Raw genomic sequence first — 16,535 nt, 5'->3', positions numbered from 1 at the left:
GACGCTGCGGACTCGGTGGCATGCACCTTGTCCTCCGGTATTGCCATGACGTGTAGCTCATGGTTGCAGGCCTCGGGCCTTCCGCCCGAGGTTCAACAGATAATGCAGGACTTGCCTTTTGATGGGGTGGGCCTGTTCGCGGAGCAGACTGACTCTCAGCTACATAGCCTAAAAGACTCAAGGGCTACTATGAAATCCTTGGGTATGCACACCCTGGCAACCCAACACAAACATTTCAAGCCCCAACAACAGTAGCAGCACTCCTACCCTCCTTGGCCAAGGCAGGACTTCTACAGGAGAAGGGGCAGGAACGGCAGAAGGAAGCCTTCCAACCCCCCTTCTGGGCTGGGACAGGGCCCAACTAATCCATCGTCTAGTTCCAAGCAAGCCTTTTGAAGGGGCGCCCACGGACGGTGCACCGGCCTTGATTACGGATCCATCCCATCTTTTTTGAATCGTCTGTCCCACTTCTGCCATGCTTGGTCCCAAATAACTTCGGACCCCTGGGTCCTCCATACGGTGGAAGTGGGATATTCTCCAGTTCTGCTCCTACCCTCCCTCCCACCCCCCTTCCCCGTCCCTCTTTAGGGACCCTTTTCACGAGCAACTCCTTATCCAGGAGGTGCAGGCGCGCCTCACCATGGGAGCGGTGGAGGAGATTCCTCAGGAGCTAAGGAGCAAGAGATTCTATTCCCAATACTTCCTAATCCCCAAGGCCCGGGGGGTCTCAGACCCATTCTAGATCTGCTCAGACACAACAAATTCATGGCAAAGTTGAAGTTCCACATGGTCTCCCTGGGCACCATTATCCCCTCTTTGGATCTGAGAGACTGGTACGCCGCCCTCGACATGAAGGATGCATACTTCCATATAGCAATTCGTCTTGCACACTGGTGCTTCCTACGCTTCATGGTCAACCACAAGCATTACCAATTCACTGTCCTACCATTCGGCCTCTCAGCAGCCCCCTGAGTGTTTACCAAGTGCATGTCGGTGGTGACTGCTTTCCTGCGTCGACAGCAGGTGCAAGTATACCTCTACTTCGACTGGTTGCTCAGGGGCCGCACCAGGGGGCAGGTGCAGTCCCAAATCTGTTTGAGCTACTGGGTCTCTTCCTCAACTTGGGGAAGTAGACCTTGGAACCGACTCAAAGAATAGAATTCATTGGGGAAGTGTTAGACTCGATTCAGGTGCAAGCTCTTCTGCCAGAGACCTGATTCTGAGCCATCACGGACATAATTCAAAGCCTCCAGCAATTCCCAACCACAACAGCAAGGGAGTGCCTGAGTCTCCTCGGCCACATGGCTGCTTTCACTTGTGACCTCGCACGCCAGGCTGCGACTCAGACTTTTGCAGGCATGGCTTGCCTTGGCCTACCCCCCAGGGCGCAACAGCTTGAATTCAGTGGTCACGGTGCCAGGACAGGTCCTCATGTCCCTCCACTGGTGGCTCAACCCTCGAGCAATGTGCAAAGGAGTCCCCTTCCACAACCCTCAACCTTCCTTGTCCCTGGTCATGGATGCGTTGGATCTGGGATGAGGGTGCATGTGGGAGACCTCCGACACAGGGCCTGTGGTCGCAGGATGAGCTCTCCCTACATATCAACATCAAAGACCTAAGGGCAGTGCGCCTAGACTGCCAGGCCTTTCAGGCCCAACTACAAGGCCAGTGCGTAGCAGTTCTAACTGACAACACCACCGCCATGTTTTACATCAACAAGCAGGGTGGAGTCCGTTCCCCTCCCCTATGCCAGGAGGCCCTCCGGCTGTGGGAGTTCTGCATAGCCTACTCCATTCACTGGAAGCATCCTTTATACCTGGAGTTCAGAACATGCTGGCGGACCACCTCTGCAGGTCCTTCCGCACACATGAGTGATCCATCCAGCCGGATGTCATACACCTCATTTTTCAAAGGTGGGGGTTTCCCGAGGTCGACCTGTTTGCCAACCGACGCAACAGGAAGTGTCCAATGTTCTGCTCTTTCCAAGGTCACAGCCAAGGCTCACTCACGGATGCGTTCCTGCTACTCTGGAGAGATCGCCGGCGCCATGCCTTTTTCCTCCATTCCCTCTCATGCTCAACGTCCGCAGGGAGGGAGCAAAGGTAATTCTGATAGTTTCAGCGTGGCCTCGACACCGCTGGTACAACATGCTACTGGAGCTGTCAGTGGATGCACCGGTCACGTTACCTCGCCTCCCCAACTTACTCAGGACTACGGTTGCCTCCATCACCCCGACCTGCAGTCCCTTCACCTCACGGCTTGGAAGCTTCATGGCTGAACTCCATGGAACTTCTGTGCTCAGAACAAGTAAGGGAGGTCCTCCTCAGCAGCAGGGAACCCTCCACTAGAGCCACGTATCTGGCAAAGTGAAAGAGATTCTCATGCTGGTGTGACCAGCATCAAACACCCCTCCTCCAGATGCCTGTACCCCTCATCTTGGAGTACCTCCTACACCTGCAACAGCAAGGCCTGGCGGCGTCCTCCATAAGGGTACAATTCGCTACTATCTTGGCCTTCCACCCAGGAGCATCTGGTCGATCCCTATAGTTGGTTGCTTCCTCAAAGGTCTGGACCGCCTACATCCCCAGATCAGGCATCCTGTCCCTGCATGGGACCTTAACCTGGTCCTCTCCAGGCTCATGGGGCCCCCATTTGAACCACTGGCAACTTGCTCCCTACTGTATCTGTCGTGGAAAGTGGCTTTCCTGGTCACCATTACTTCTGCTAGGAGGGTGTCTGTGCTAAAGGCCCTCACCTCTGACCCACCGTACTCGGTTTTCCACGAGGATAAGGTGCAACTCGGGCCGCACCCAGCCTTTCTCCCCAAGATGGTGTTGCACTTCCACGCCAGTCAGGACATTTTCCTGCCTGTTTTTTACCCTAAGCTGCATGCCAGTAACCGAGAGCAGAGGCTGCACTCCCTCGATGTTCGGCGAGCACTAGCTTTCTACATTGAGCGCACTAAGCCGTTCAGAAAATCGAACCAATTGTTCATAGCGGTGGCAGACCGGATGAAAGGGCTCCTGGTCTCATCTCAAAGAATATCCTCCTGGATCACGTCATGCATCCTCACATGCTATGAGTTGGCCAAAGTACTGGCCCCGGCTCTTACGGTGCACTCCACGAGGGCCAAGGCCTCATCAGCAGCGTTCTTGGCCCAGGTCCTGATCCAAGAAACCTGCAGGGCAGCAACTTGGTCCTCTGTGCATACCTTCACCTCGCACTACGCCATCGTCCGGCGCGCCAGAGATGACGCGGTTTTCGGCAGAGCGGTGCTACAATCAGCGTTTCCTTAACTCTGACCCCACCGCCTAGGTAAGGCTGTGGGGAGTCACCTAATTGGAATTGATATGAGTAAGCACTCGAAGAAAAAACGGTTACTCACCTCTCGTAACTGTTGTTCTTCGAGATGTGTTGCTCCTATCCATTCCAAACCCACCCGCCTTCCCCTGTCAGAGTAACCGTCAAGAAGGAACAGAGGAGGCGCCGGGTCAACAGGGTCATATATTGAGCGCCATGAGGGCGCCACTCCAGGAGGCTCCACAGCTGACCCGACGGGTGCTGCTAGGGGAAAAACTTTCCGATGACTGTGCACGCGGCACGCGCACACCTAATTGGAATGGATATAAGCAACACATCTCGAAGAACAACAGTTACGAGAGGTGAGTAACCTTTTTTTGACAAATAAAATTTTCAGAATTTTAAAATACTCTGTGCAGAATCTTTAATTTTTTGGCGCAGAATTCCCCTATGAGTAAGTATTATATAGTGTGTATGTATATATGTATGCAGACACCTCACAAACATGAAATATCCCAGATCCTATTGTATAGGCAGAGGCTTTCTTCTGCAACAAGAGAAACACTAGCCTAACTGTCCAGGCACATAGCATGGCTATTGACCTGAAATCATGTCTCGCCTTATTAATAAGGGAAAAACTGTGGAATTTCTAGTAACATCCATTCACTTAGGAAAACTTTAAGAAATGTAGTATAGCCATCTAGCTAAAATAGTAAATATATTAACTTGTTCTCCCTGTGTTGAGTATTTTCTCTGTGAACATAGTAGAGTAAGGTATAATTTTACCAAAAGCAGCAGTTCCAGAACACATCACCATGCTATGTTTGAGGATGGTAAGAGAACAGGAGGACCCTTTTAAGCCATCACAAAAGGTCAAATGAGGATCCTGTCATTGTAACACTGATCTGTTATTGCCTGAAGATTGTGATTGTGTGAATTGTGGTTTTTCCCTGTGCCTACTGTGGAGAACATTGTCTACTTCAAGGCAGAGAGTTCTGGTTACTAACTTAATCTTTTCACACATACTGTTAATGTGATTTCTTTGACTATTTGCAGCAGCTGAATCTTGCTGTTATTGACTATGTGGTAGTCATCTATGGACATGCCACTGCTCTCCTTGGAATAGGACAGCCTGAGGTAAGACTTTAAACTATTACAATTGATTCTTCTGTATCTTAAAATGAGAGTTCAGACATTTAGGTGATTTACCAGCACCTTTTATGAGCAGACAGAAATGACCGGGTGAACTCCAGGAAGGGAGGTTTTGACTGTTAGAAAGTAATGTTGTTTACTGTCCAGATAAGCTTGTATTTGGACTTCTAGAAATTAAAGTACTAAGTAAGAAAATTACCTATAAGTTTTCAAATGGGACTCCAAGCCTACTAATGAAAGGGAAATCAGTCCTGCACATCATTTTCCCCCCTTCTCTTCTTCTTTTTAAATACAAAAAAAAAAAAAAGAGTGAGTAACTTGAGTAGACCCAGCTACCATTACAAGTCACTTTTTTGTAGCATTTTAAATATTTTTGGTCCATGAATGCCCAATAACGGATAAGGATTAAGGTTCTGCCTAGTTTAGTTGTTCCCTCCACCCCCAAATATTTTGGAGTACTTTTAAAAATAGAGTTCTTGTAGCCTTCTAGTCTCTTGAGATTTTCGGTTATTTAATGTATATTTTATTCAGGAGAGAAGACTAATGATAACATTGTACACTTGCCTCCCTAAAGTAATCAAATGAATGGACCGTGTGAGAGGGAAGCTTAATTTCCAGAACATGCAAGCGTGATTCAGTCTAGATCAATGAACTGTTTTTTATGTATGTAAATCATAAAGAAAAAGAGAGTGCATAGTCACACACCTTCAGCGTTCTTAAAGTTGACCGAAACGTAGGCAGTGCTGCATTTTTTTTATGCAGTTAAGAACCGTTATCCAAAAGCTGTTTGCTTTTTTGTTTTTGTTTCTTAACTATCTCATTAATTTGTGATTATCTTAAACTTATTTTGAAGGAATTAGCAAAGGCTGAAGACCAGTTTAACAAAATAATTGAGCAGTATCACAAGGAGAGATTTAATGGCTTGGCACATTACGGAATTGGAAAAGTATACCTTAGACAAAACAGGTTTGTATAATGTAAAACTTCATTTTTATTAAGCTTGGTGCAGAGACAAATGAACTTAGATTTACTCTATAAATGAAGATATTTGTAACAGATATCCTTGTCTTTAATAGTTAACCCTTTCTCCACTACCTTGCACTTCATACAGTCTTTAATTTATGATGGCTTTCAGTTTCACAAGCACGAAGCTTTCCATTCCATGTAAGACAGTTGCATGAAATAGTTGTAGAAGTTGTGACCTCACTGTCTTGTATGTGTTTAAAATTTAGATTTTCAGATGCTATACATCAGTTCTTGAAATCACAGACAATGATTAATCGTAAAATTGTACCTGGAATTTTAACTTGGCCCACAACATCTATTGTCATTGAAGAGACTCGGACTGAGAAATTACAGGTAAATAGAAGTATCATCCCCATAAATCAGAGAATTTCTAAATGAATGGGAAGATGCTGATTTAATACAATTTCACTCAGCTAATGAATCTTGGCTTTTTGTGATATCACAAATCACAAGAACGGAGAAGCAAGGATCCTCAGAATCCTCACCCTGACTGTATTTCTTGCCAATTAAAATATCCTCAACCCAAGCCCCAATTTGTAAAGAGGTGGGATCTGTTCCCTTAGTACCAAGTCAGCACTGCTTGAATGGGCTGGGCTCCGTTCTGAATGTACTTGGTTCCTAAAACTTGGGATCTAGGTAGGGCCTTGAGTTTTAGTACCTTTTTTGGTAGCATATTGTGAAACTACCCTGCCAGTGTTGTCCAAGTGTTAGTCGATCAGTTAGTTTCTTAGCACTTAGAAATTTAGTGCAGAAAAATTTCTGTAATACATTGGACACTATCAGTAAAGAAATCATAATTAATAAAGAATCGAAGTACTGAGAAACATGAAATTAAGTAATAGTTATTTTGTCAGTTTTTAAAGCCAACATTTGCTAAGGGTTTAGCAACACGATTCCCAGTAATTTTACTGGGAGTAGAGTGGTTACGTTTCTTGGTCAACCTTGAAAATCTCAACTGTTAGCTTTAAGATTGTCTTTCCCATTGAAATAGTAGAAACAAAGCTATTTTTTCATTCACAAACACTATCCTTAAGTTGAGATAAAACTATTAACATGTAAAATGATGGTCTGGCCAACCTGTATTACTCTTGGGGGAATTCTGTGCCAAAAAATTAAAAATTCTGTGCACAGTATTTTAAAATTCTGCATATTTTGTCAAAACAATACAATATAATCATGCCAGTTTCAATTATTTTGGTAATTATTTCAAAATACCTGTCAGCAAGTATGTCTGTAACAATACAGGTAACAAAAAAGATTCAGGAAATGTTTTTTGACAAATAGATTCCTTACTAAGCATACTAATACAGAACTCTGAGTAATAATTCATTTAAACTACAATACAGAAACGTATTTCCTGCACCCCTCAGAAGAAGTGCAAAGTCTTGGGGGAGTAAAGGGTAACAGAGGAGCTGAGGGAGAGGGAAGTAATTGCTGGGAAGGAGCTTGGAAGCGAACCTGGAGAGTTGTTGGGTGTGGGCGGGAGAAGTATGGAACACGGGCTTTTTTGGAGGGGGGAGGGGGAGATTTTAGGGAGTTAGGGAGCTGCTTCAATGCAGACCCTGGCTGACCTCTAGCCTTTTCCATTCAGTTAGGCACATCTGCCCCTGTCCCCGTGTGTCCCTGCACTCCCACTTCCCATTCAGCCAGGCATATCTGCACATGTCCCCATTTGGCCCCAAACTCCTACTACCATGTGGCCCCGCACTCTCCCCTCCCCTGTTCTCATGTGGTTTTGCACCCCTACTCCCATTCAGCCCTGTCTCAATGTTGTCATCCCACTAGTTCCTGTGCCCTTACTGCAGTCTACCCCCCGCACTAGCCCTTCTGAACACCAGTCTGTGTGGCCCCCCCAAGTGGCCCCGTGTACCCTGCTCTGTCCACCTCCCCCCATATCCCAGGCCTCCTCACCTGGCACTACGAGCAGGGCATTGTGAGGAAGGCAGCCTCTGTCCTGTCTCCGTGGTTGGCTGCTCCAGCCCATGAGCCAGCTGTTCTCTCTTCTGGTACCACATCAGTCCATAGTGAGCAAAAGGTGTAATTGTAGCATGACCTCGCTCAAGGCTTCCTTTTGCCTCCCCCTCAGAGTCAACTATTCTGCGGGGGGACGGACATTAATTCTGCACTTGCGCAATGGTGCAGAATTACTCTAGGAGTACTGTATGCAGAGAGGCTATGCATTCCTCACTGACACCTGTAGAAGTATGAAGAACTTTTGAAATATTTTGCAGCAGGAAAGGCAGGATGTTTTTAAAATAAAGTTAATTATTTTCAAGTATAACTCTTTTGGCTCTGAAAATGTGGTGTCTGTTTCGCCCTAAAAACATCCAAATCTTAAAAAATGCAAATAGAGAGATGTTTGATCTCATTACTTGGTTTTTGTGTCTGAGAAATAATTTATTCTTTGGAACAATGTGATATCTCTATTTGTGATTGTATTTGATGTTTTATAGTTGATGTTGGAGAATTTCATTGAGGAATGCAAGTTTCCTCCAGAGCCAGATGCAGTTTGTTCTTATCAGCAGTGCCATGGACATTCGAAAATTCAAATCTATTTTACTGACCCAGACTTCAAGGTAAACTTTTTTTTTTTAAGGGTTTTGGAGATCAAACTTTTTGCTGGAGTTATGTGCCTTGCACATTATACAAGCTTTATGTGAAGCATAAATTCTTAATTTTTTGCTGTTATTGAATGGTACATTTTTTTTCTTTGAAAGCATAAATTCCTATGGTCTTCAAATTTTAGGGTTTTATACAGATTACTTGCTGTCAGCAGTGTAAAGTGGAGTTTCACATCAGCTGTTGGAAAAAGCTGAAAACTACAATTTACAGTGATAAAAATGACAAGGTAAGACCCATGTCAAACTTCTATTTAAGTATTGGTTATTAACTGTTTTCTAGGGGTGTAGCTGTGCTAAAGTCATTAAGATGAGTACAGTCCTGGAGCCTTAACTTTTCACCTGTCCTATGGGGAACATACAGTCTGTGTTGCAGGCATAGGGAAATCCTGCAGGCGTCAAGGTATCTATGGAGGACAGGGATATTTACGTAGAGGCTCAATGTGTATGGTCTGTTCTCTTTACCTCTTACTTTATGGATGCTTGAGTCCCTTAGAAACCTTGTTGTTATTGCCTCCCCATCAGCTAATACTCCAAAACCAAAAGGGTTTCAATGTGCATAGGGAGACTTGGCAGAAGATAACGATGGTAATCAGTATAATCTTCTGTTGGGAAATCCCAGCAGGTTTGGGATGGGAAAATGAGGCTGTTAAGATCAGGAAGTACCCTTTTTCAATCCATAGAGCACAAATTCTGTGGACAGAAAATTGGAGGATTTCTCCATTGGTTTGGGGAGTAAAAGAGTATGTGCCATGAGCAACTGCTCCCATCTTTTTGATCCCAGCCATTTTATGCCATGATTGGCTTCCCTCTGCTAAATGCAAGTAGAGGCTTAAGCCTTTAGTGATGGTCTTAATTACCTTGGTCCGCTCAAGTTCAGTATACACAATAGCATTTCTGTACAAAAGCACAGAGAGAGTGCATCTTTCCATTTTATTGAAAACAGAATTTTTTTTCTACATAACTGATCTTCTCCCACAGGATTTTCTTCAAGAGTCATGTTTCACTCCTGATTGTAGAGGCCTCATTTCAAAAATTGTTATCTTCAGTTCTTCTGGTCTCGTAAAATGTGTGGTAAGTAATTAAACATCAGTGTGAAATGAGAATCAGTTTTTTAAAACAAATCCTCATCTTGCAATTAAGATCCACTGGAGACTTGTACAGTGTTACTTACTGACAGTGCAGTTACATAATTTCACTAGGGGATTACAACACTTTACATAGCTCAATTAACTTTTTTAGCACCCCCCTTTGAGGGAGGTGGTGGTTGTGGTTTTGGTACCTATTTTACAAATGGATAAAAAGAGGCACAGGTAAAGTGATTTGCCCTTGGTGAGATAGCAAGTCAATCTACTGTGTTGACCTTATTACAAAACCACAGGTAAACTGGAATGTTTTAAATATAAGCTTCTTATATTTATTATAAGACCTTGATATACAAATGTAATTTAGTGGAAGCTTCATTGAATTTTCATAGTATAATAAGTATGAGGTGGTCTGGCTCTACTAGTTTTAACATATCTGTGCTGTCTCAGATTCCTTGCACCTAAGTATCCCAGCTTGTTTTGGACTGGTGACGTACTGAAACGACTGATCGTTGTAGGAGCAGGATTTCTGCCTGTTGGGGAAGAAGTAAATCCAGTTCTTCGAGCATGAACCTCTTGAGCCCTTGATTGGAGATTTCCCATTAGCAGTGTCTCTTTGGTCCATGTGTGCACTTGGTACGACCTCGTGTCACACACAGATGGTGTATAGAGCTGCAGTGGTGAAATGTCTGAGTTCTTCTCTACCACCTCAGGCTGAGACTGAGTTCTAGCATGTCCACCTCAGCATGTTCTACATGAACGACACAGCTACAGCTACATGGCATACTGTTAGTTAGTTAGTTAGTTTAGTGTTTCTAGTTAGCATTAGCTGTTGTTAGTATAGGATTAGTTAGATAGTAGTGAGAGAGTGGTTTTTTTTTTTTTTTTCCCCCTCTCCTTTTTCCTCCTTTTTTCTGTGGAGCTTATTTGACCTGGCTCGACATGCCTGGCTCACCAGGTTTCAAATGCTGTCTTTCTTGTCGGGAGGCTATTCCTGTCAGCGATGACCATTCTAGGTGTATCTGTTGCTTGGGAGAGTCCCATATCTCCCAAAAGTGTAACTCTTGTCTGGCTTTCAAATCTACAGCACAGGAGAATTGGGAGTTTCATCATATGAGACACTGGGAAATAATTGTAAGGAATGTTTCTTCTCTGTTGTGACCTTCTCTGCCAGATTACCTTTCCCGTGAACTAGTTGTCTTTCTATATAACCAAAGCTTGCAGCTTTATATGGCTTGAGCAGCCCAGGTGGCTGCATTTTTTTTTTTTTTAATTCAAGCTATTACATTGTTGACTTCTGAAACATCAGATGTCATTTTTGTGTTTATTGTTAAGAAGATTGCTTTAGAACTCAAATTCAATTAACGTGGTGTCATTTTTTTGTAGTTTGAACAAAAAATCCCCAAAATTAAGGATCCACCAAGAGCCAGTGTTAAACAGAAATGTTCAAGGTAAGATTTCTAGGATTAACAGTAATTTAAATTTACAATAGGATGGGATTACATATTTCAGAAATTGCTGAAATACTCCAAATATTTTAGAGAGGTGATAGTTGCTCTCTTTATGGCTGTGGCAAGGATTCAAATGATTATTTGATTCATCTGTGTTCACTGTGTTACTAGAAAGTTGACAAACTAGAGGGAGTTCAGAAAACAGCATAAAAGATTTTAGGGGTTCCTAATTTGATAGGAAGGATGAAAAAGCTAAATGATTAAATCAGAGCTCATATTGAACTGGTACTAGGTAATAAGTATTATTAGCAGTTCTGTAGTTGCCCCAGCAATTTCTAAAGAACTAAGTTTTTTCATTTAAAAAAGAACAAAACTTGTTTATGGCCATAAAGAAAACCTTCAAAATATGAATCAATGCAAAGAGTCTTCTCTGAATCTCTATACAGAGAGAATCAAAGGTCAAATTAATTCCTGTAGTAATTCCATTGGTTTCCATAAAATTTGAACTAATAATTCTGAAGTGCAAATTGCTCCATTCATCTCAATAGGCTGTTAAATCTGAAGCCTAATTATAATTATTTAAGATTGGTAAATGTCGTTTCACTGCTCACAATCTTATCACAAACAACCTGGGATTCCAGGACTGTGGATGGAACTTGAGAACCATCTCTTCCCCTTCATTCTGCTCACCAATCTGACCTATGGCCTAAGTAGCTATGAAGGGAGGGGAAGGAAGAGCAGGGAATATGCTACCCTTCTTGACATATGTATGTTTTGCTTCGAGTGATGGTCCCTTTTGTATTCCACTGTGGGATATGCATGCACCAGGGGCCAGAGAATTTGAAAGTAGTGTCCATTGGTCTATGCATGCACCCTAGTTCACCTCGTGCCTCCAGCTGAGGGAATAAAGGGTAGGGTGGACCAACCACCTCTCCAGTTCCTTCTCACTGCTGCATGGTACAGGTTGGAACCATTAGTGTCCGCAGCTTAAACTTTGTCCCATAAATAATTACTTCTGGGGGAATTCTGCGCCAAAAAATTAAAAATTCTGCACGCAGTATTTTAAAATTCTGCATAGTTTATTTGTCAAAATAACACAATATAAAAACATCAGTTTCAATTATTTTGGTAATTTATTTAAATTACAATACAATGGATGGGGAGAATGGGTGTGGGGAGCATTGGAGAAAATCCCCAAACCCCGTTTGTCTAATAGTAATAGTTAGGTTTGACTCTTTATTTCTAGTTATTAGTCAACAAATATATGCAGCCATATGCTTAGTATTACATCATAGGCAGCTGAAGAGCAAGTGAGGGCTGGGGAATTAAATTCACAATTTATATTGGCTACCATCTCCAGAAAAGTCAGTAGTAAACAGTTCATGGAGCACATTTTGATAGGAAAATTTTTCAGTCCAAAAATTTAGACCAGTTCTAATCACTAAAGCACCATAAGCATTTATACTGCTATATTGTCATTTATAATAATTGATGTCTCTCCCAGCACCTCCCCACACATACAAACACACATACACATGTTGATATATGTCTTCGCTGGCTGCTCCAAGCTGCTGGGGAGGAGTGAGTGACTGTTCTTGCGGCTTCTCTGCTTCCCCTCAGAAATATATTGTCTGCGGGGAAGCAAAGAAATCTGCAGACAATATGAATTCTGTGCCCACGCTGTGGCACAGAATTTCCCCAGGAGTAAACAATAAATAACTTAATTGTAAATTGTTAAGTTTTAATAGTGTATAGTTTTAGCAAATATAACAATTCTAGTAGCTTTAGCATTAGATTAGTCTATGGGGGGTACCCACCCCACCCTGTACCCTGTTCAGGTATTACATCCAGGACCCAGGCTTCAAACTCTGTTCTTCCTGCCCATGATCCTTCTCTGTCGGTGACAGCCACCAACACTGCCTGTACTGCCTTGGGGAAGCTCACATCACAGCAAGGTGAATAGCACCTCTTCAACCAGAAGACAGATGAGTCCCTCCATATCCGGAAGGATTAGGGCTGCCCTCTGATCGCTGGGGATATACACACCTGGTCCTAAGAGGAAGTTTCATTGCCCATCGGCCAAATTGAGGTATATGGCTCAACAGTTCTTCTATCAGAGGCCCTATGAGTCACTACATAAGAGAGAGTATACAGAAGTCCTGCTTCCCTACATCCTCCACAACAGGCTTTGCATCTCAGTCTCAGCCATCAGCTCAACGTTATCTTTGACGAGAGCTCAAGAGCCATGAACCACTAAGCCCACCACCTCCTGACTCCAGCACATCATTCGGGGTTTGTCTAGGTCTCTTTTTCAACAGCTGGAGTGCAATAAAAATAGACAAGTGAGTGCTGAATGTCATCCACTTTGCCTATGTGATAGTTTGCATCACTACCTCCCCGAAACCCTCTTCCCCGTCCCCCTTTAGGGACCACTCTCACAAGAATTGGCTCACACAAGAGGTGGATTCCTTAATGCAGAGAGGAGCAATAGAACACATTCCTCCACAATACCAAGGGAAAGGGTTTTACTCAACCTCCTTCCTAATACCTAAAAAGAAGAGTGGTTGGAGACCAGTCTTCGACCTTCACCATCTCAACCACTTCATTCGCAAACTCAGATTTCTATTGGTCACGTTAGCAGCATTAATTCCATCTTTAGAAAATGGCATGTGATCCATGGCTCTCAATATGAAGGATGCTTGCTTTCACTTAGATATCCACTCCACCCACAAGTATTTTCTCAGATTTATGGTGGGCCCCAACCATTTTCAGTACAAGATACTCCCCTTCAGAATAGCAACTGCACCCAGAGTCTTTACCAAGATATTCTCAGTTGTTGCAACCCACATTAGACGTCATGGCCTTCTTGTCTTTCCCATACCTTGATGACTGGCTCCTTGCTGCCACACCAGGAGGCCTATGCATTGAGTTGAATAATGCTACACTTTCCCTCTGCACTGGGAGTCAGCATAAACATGGAAAAATCTGCTCTCGCGCCACACAATCTTTAGACACCATTGGGGCACCCCCAAGTTATATCAGCGCAAGGGCGTACCTGCCCACAGACGGGTTTCAGACCATGAACAATATCATAGCTCACATCACAAACTGTCCTCAGGTACCGGGCAAAACACTTCTGTCCCTACTTGGTCATGTGGCCTTGTGCACTTATATCACCCCATTGGCCAGACTCCACCTTTGTTGCCTTCAGGTATAAACCGTCATTCCATGAACCACATGGTGACAGTTCCTGGCAAGGTACTGGCGTCCTTCCTATGGCGGACAAATTCTCATTAAATATGCGTGGGGTCCCCTTTCTCTCTTCCTCTCCAGACAGGAACATCATTATGGATACAGCCCCACTAGGTTGGGGAGCCCACATGGACAACCACACAGCACAATGGGTTTGGACATCTTGGGAGGCCGGGATGCATATCAATATCCTGGAACTACAGACAGTACGGAAGGCTTGTGAGTTCTTTCTTCCATTCATCCCCATCACCATGTCCTTATAATGTCAGACAACACTACAACAGTCAGCAGTCAAATCACCCGATCAGCAGACTACCTCCCAGGAAAGCAGAATATGCTCACAGACATTTCACAATCGATCACGAGTGGGAGGAGGCTTCATGATGTGGTACTCCGCAACATTTTCATTATATGGGGAAATCCCAACCAGGGATCTATTCACCTCTCAAGTAAACAGCAAATGCACTACGTATTGCTCCAGAGGAGCCCTAGGTCACCGCTCCCAGGGCGATGGTCTCCTTCTTACTTGATAAGATCAAGTTCACCTATGCCTATGCCTTCTCTCCACCACCCTCCTGCCACGAGCTCTAGGCAAGATCCTGCAGAACAGAGTGAGGGTCATCCTGATTACCCCCTTCTGGCCCAGACAGTTCTGGTTTCCTAGCCTTCTACACATGTTGTCTCACCCACCAATCATTCTCCCAATGTTTCCTGAGCACCTGACTCAGTGGAACGGCAAGATCAAACACTCCAGTCCACTGCCACATCCACCTTCTCAAGGTTACTGAGTTTTCACTCACCCACTGACCAATAGATTCTAGAAAGGCTTAATAAGAACCTTCCCACCTCCTCAGATGCTTGCACCCCAGTGGGACCTGAATCTCATTCTCTCAGTGCTAATAAGCCCCACTTTGGGCCTTTAGCTACTTGTTCCATATTCCCTCCTTTCCATGTAAGTCGCCTTTCTCGTAGCCATCAGTGAGAAGGGTTGGCAAACTTGGAGCTCAAGCTTTTCTATACTGCAGTACCCCTGTATTTTCTATTTGGCAGATCCTCCATATTCTGTATTTCATAAGGATAAGGTTTCTTTATCTCTACACCCCAAATTCATCCCTAAAGTCGGAATTTCACCTTAACCAATCCATTCGCTTACCTGCTTTCTTCTCAAAGCCACACACTTCTGCAGAAGAATGAAGACTCCACTCCCTCGATCTTCGACGAGCTTTGGCTTTCTACCTGCAGAAAACAAAACCAATCAGGAAATCCCTGAAACTGTTTGTCACTGTAGCAGAAAGAGTCGGAGGGCATGCCATCTCCACCAGAGAATCTCCAAATAGATATCCAGCTCCATTCTACTCTATCAGCTCTCAAACCCAAACCCTCCCCTTCCCCTCATTCCCCCCCACAGGTAAGAGCTCATTCCACCATGGCTTAAGCAACGACTATAGCATCTCTTGAGGAGGTACATTATGCCCTGGTGCTGAACTCTTCTGCTGATGCCTCCTTTGGGATGGCAGTACTCCACTCAATCCTACTGTGTACATCCTCTCATCTTTCTCCTACTTAGGTACTATTTGTCAATCACTTGCAGTGGCGTACAGTAGGGACCATCACTCGATGAAGAAGAGAAGGTTACTTACCTTTAACTGGAGGTCCTTGAAGATGTGTGATCCCTATCTGTATTCCACTACCTGCCCTCCTTCCTCTCTGCTTCGGATCTTATCTGATTTTTGGTAGAGAAATAACTGGAGAGGCGATATGTCCACCCCGCCCTTTATCCTCTCAGTCGGAGGCACCAGGTGAACCAGGGCTCATGCGCAGACCAACAGACACGACTTTCAAATTCTCCGTCTCCAGGTGCATGGTATGCATGTGTAACCCCCAGTGGAATTCAGATAGGGACTACGCATCTTGAAGATTAGTTACAGGTAAGTAACCTGTATAGCAGCCTCCTTCCCACTCCCTGAGATTTCCCAGACATAGTTTAGAAAGGCAGGAAGCCGGTCCCTGGTATAAATGTTGAGAAACGCCGCATTAGAGCATGAGTTGTCAATCTGGAGGTTGTAACTATTCAATCCTTCTCATATTGTTAAGTGGGAGGAAGGAAATGGCTAGATTCAAGCTACGTGGGAGGGGCATTGCTTGAGCACCTCTACCCTAGAGTGTTTACTTGACTGAAAAATTCTATATGGATCCTAAGAAAATGCTGTTTAAAAACTGAATTGTGTATACAGGTTACGTTCAAATGTTTGATTAGCACAGTCTTGGCATTACTGTAATATCGCTAAAGGAGTTTGCATTTATTGCTCACAACAGATTTGACAGAGTGGTAAATACTGGTGCTTTATAGTAAGGGGATAAATACTGTAAATATGTATTGGACAGGTTCAGTATGGATCCTCAGGATTTTATTCCCCTTAATCTTGTTCCAAAAGGAAAATTTATCTGAAGGAATGAGATATTCACTAAACTGGTTTCGTTTAGGTAGGAGTTTAGATTATTGGAATTCATATTCCAAGTAATGAGAGATACATGTGTAAAGATGGATTTCTTGTGTTACTTAAGTTGGTCATAGGAACTTTGGGAAAGTTTTTTTTAACATTTATTTATAAATAACTCAACATCTTGTACATGTTAGATGTAAATATGGG

General features: G+C 43.9%; 1 protein-coding gene across 1 annotated transcript in view; it reads left to right on the top strand.

Moving 5' to 3' along the window:
- Positions 1-16,535, top strand: part of LOC112114737 (E3 ubiquitin-protein ligase TTC3) — a 142,970-nt gene that overhangs the window by 80,195 nt on the left and 46,240 nt on the right. Inside the window, exons 18-24 of the mRNA XM_029911572.1 lie at positions 4,357-4,437; positions 5,306-5,418; positions 5,685-5,811; positions 7,932-8,054; positions 8,225-8,326; positions 9,078-9,170; positions 10,568-10,632. Coding sequence (XP_029767432.1) covers positions 4,357-4,437; positions 5,306-5,418; positions 5,685-5,811; positions 7,932-8,054; positions 8,225-8,326; positions 9,078-9,170; positions 10,568-10,632 — 704 coding nt within the window. The remainder of the gene's footprint in view (positions 1-4,356; positions 4,438-5,305; positions 5,419-5,684; positions 5,812-7,931; positions 8,055-8,224; positions 8,327-9,077; positions 9,171-10,567; positions 10,633-16,535) is intronic.

Source organism: Terrapene carolina, unplaced genomic scaffold (assembly GCF_002925995.2).
Source record: "Terrapene carolina triunguis isolate 2854851 unplaced genomic scaffold, T_m_triunguis-2.0 Scaffold31, whole genome shotgun sequence".
In the NCBI taxonomy this organism is placed as follows: Eukaryota; Metazoa; Chordata; order Testudines; family Emydidae; genus Terrapene; species Terrapene triunguis.
This window is presented reverse-complemented; position numbering and strand designations above follow the sequence as displayed.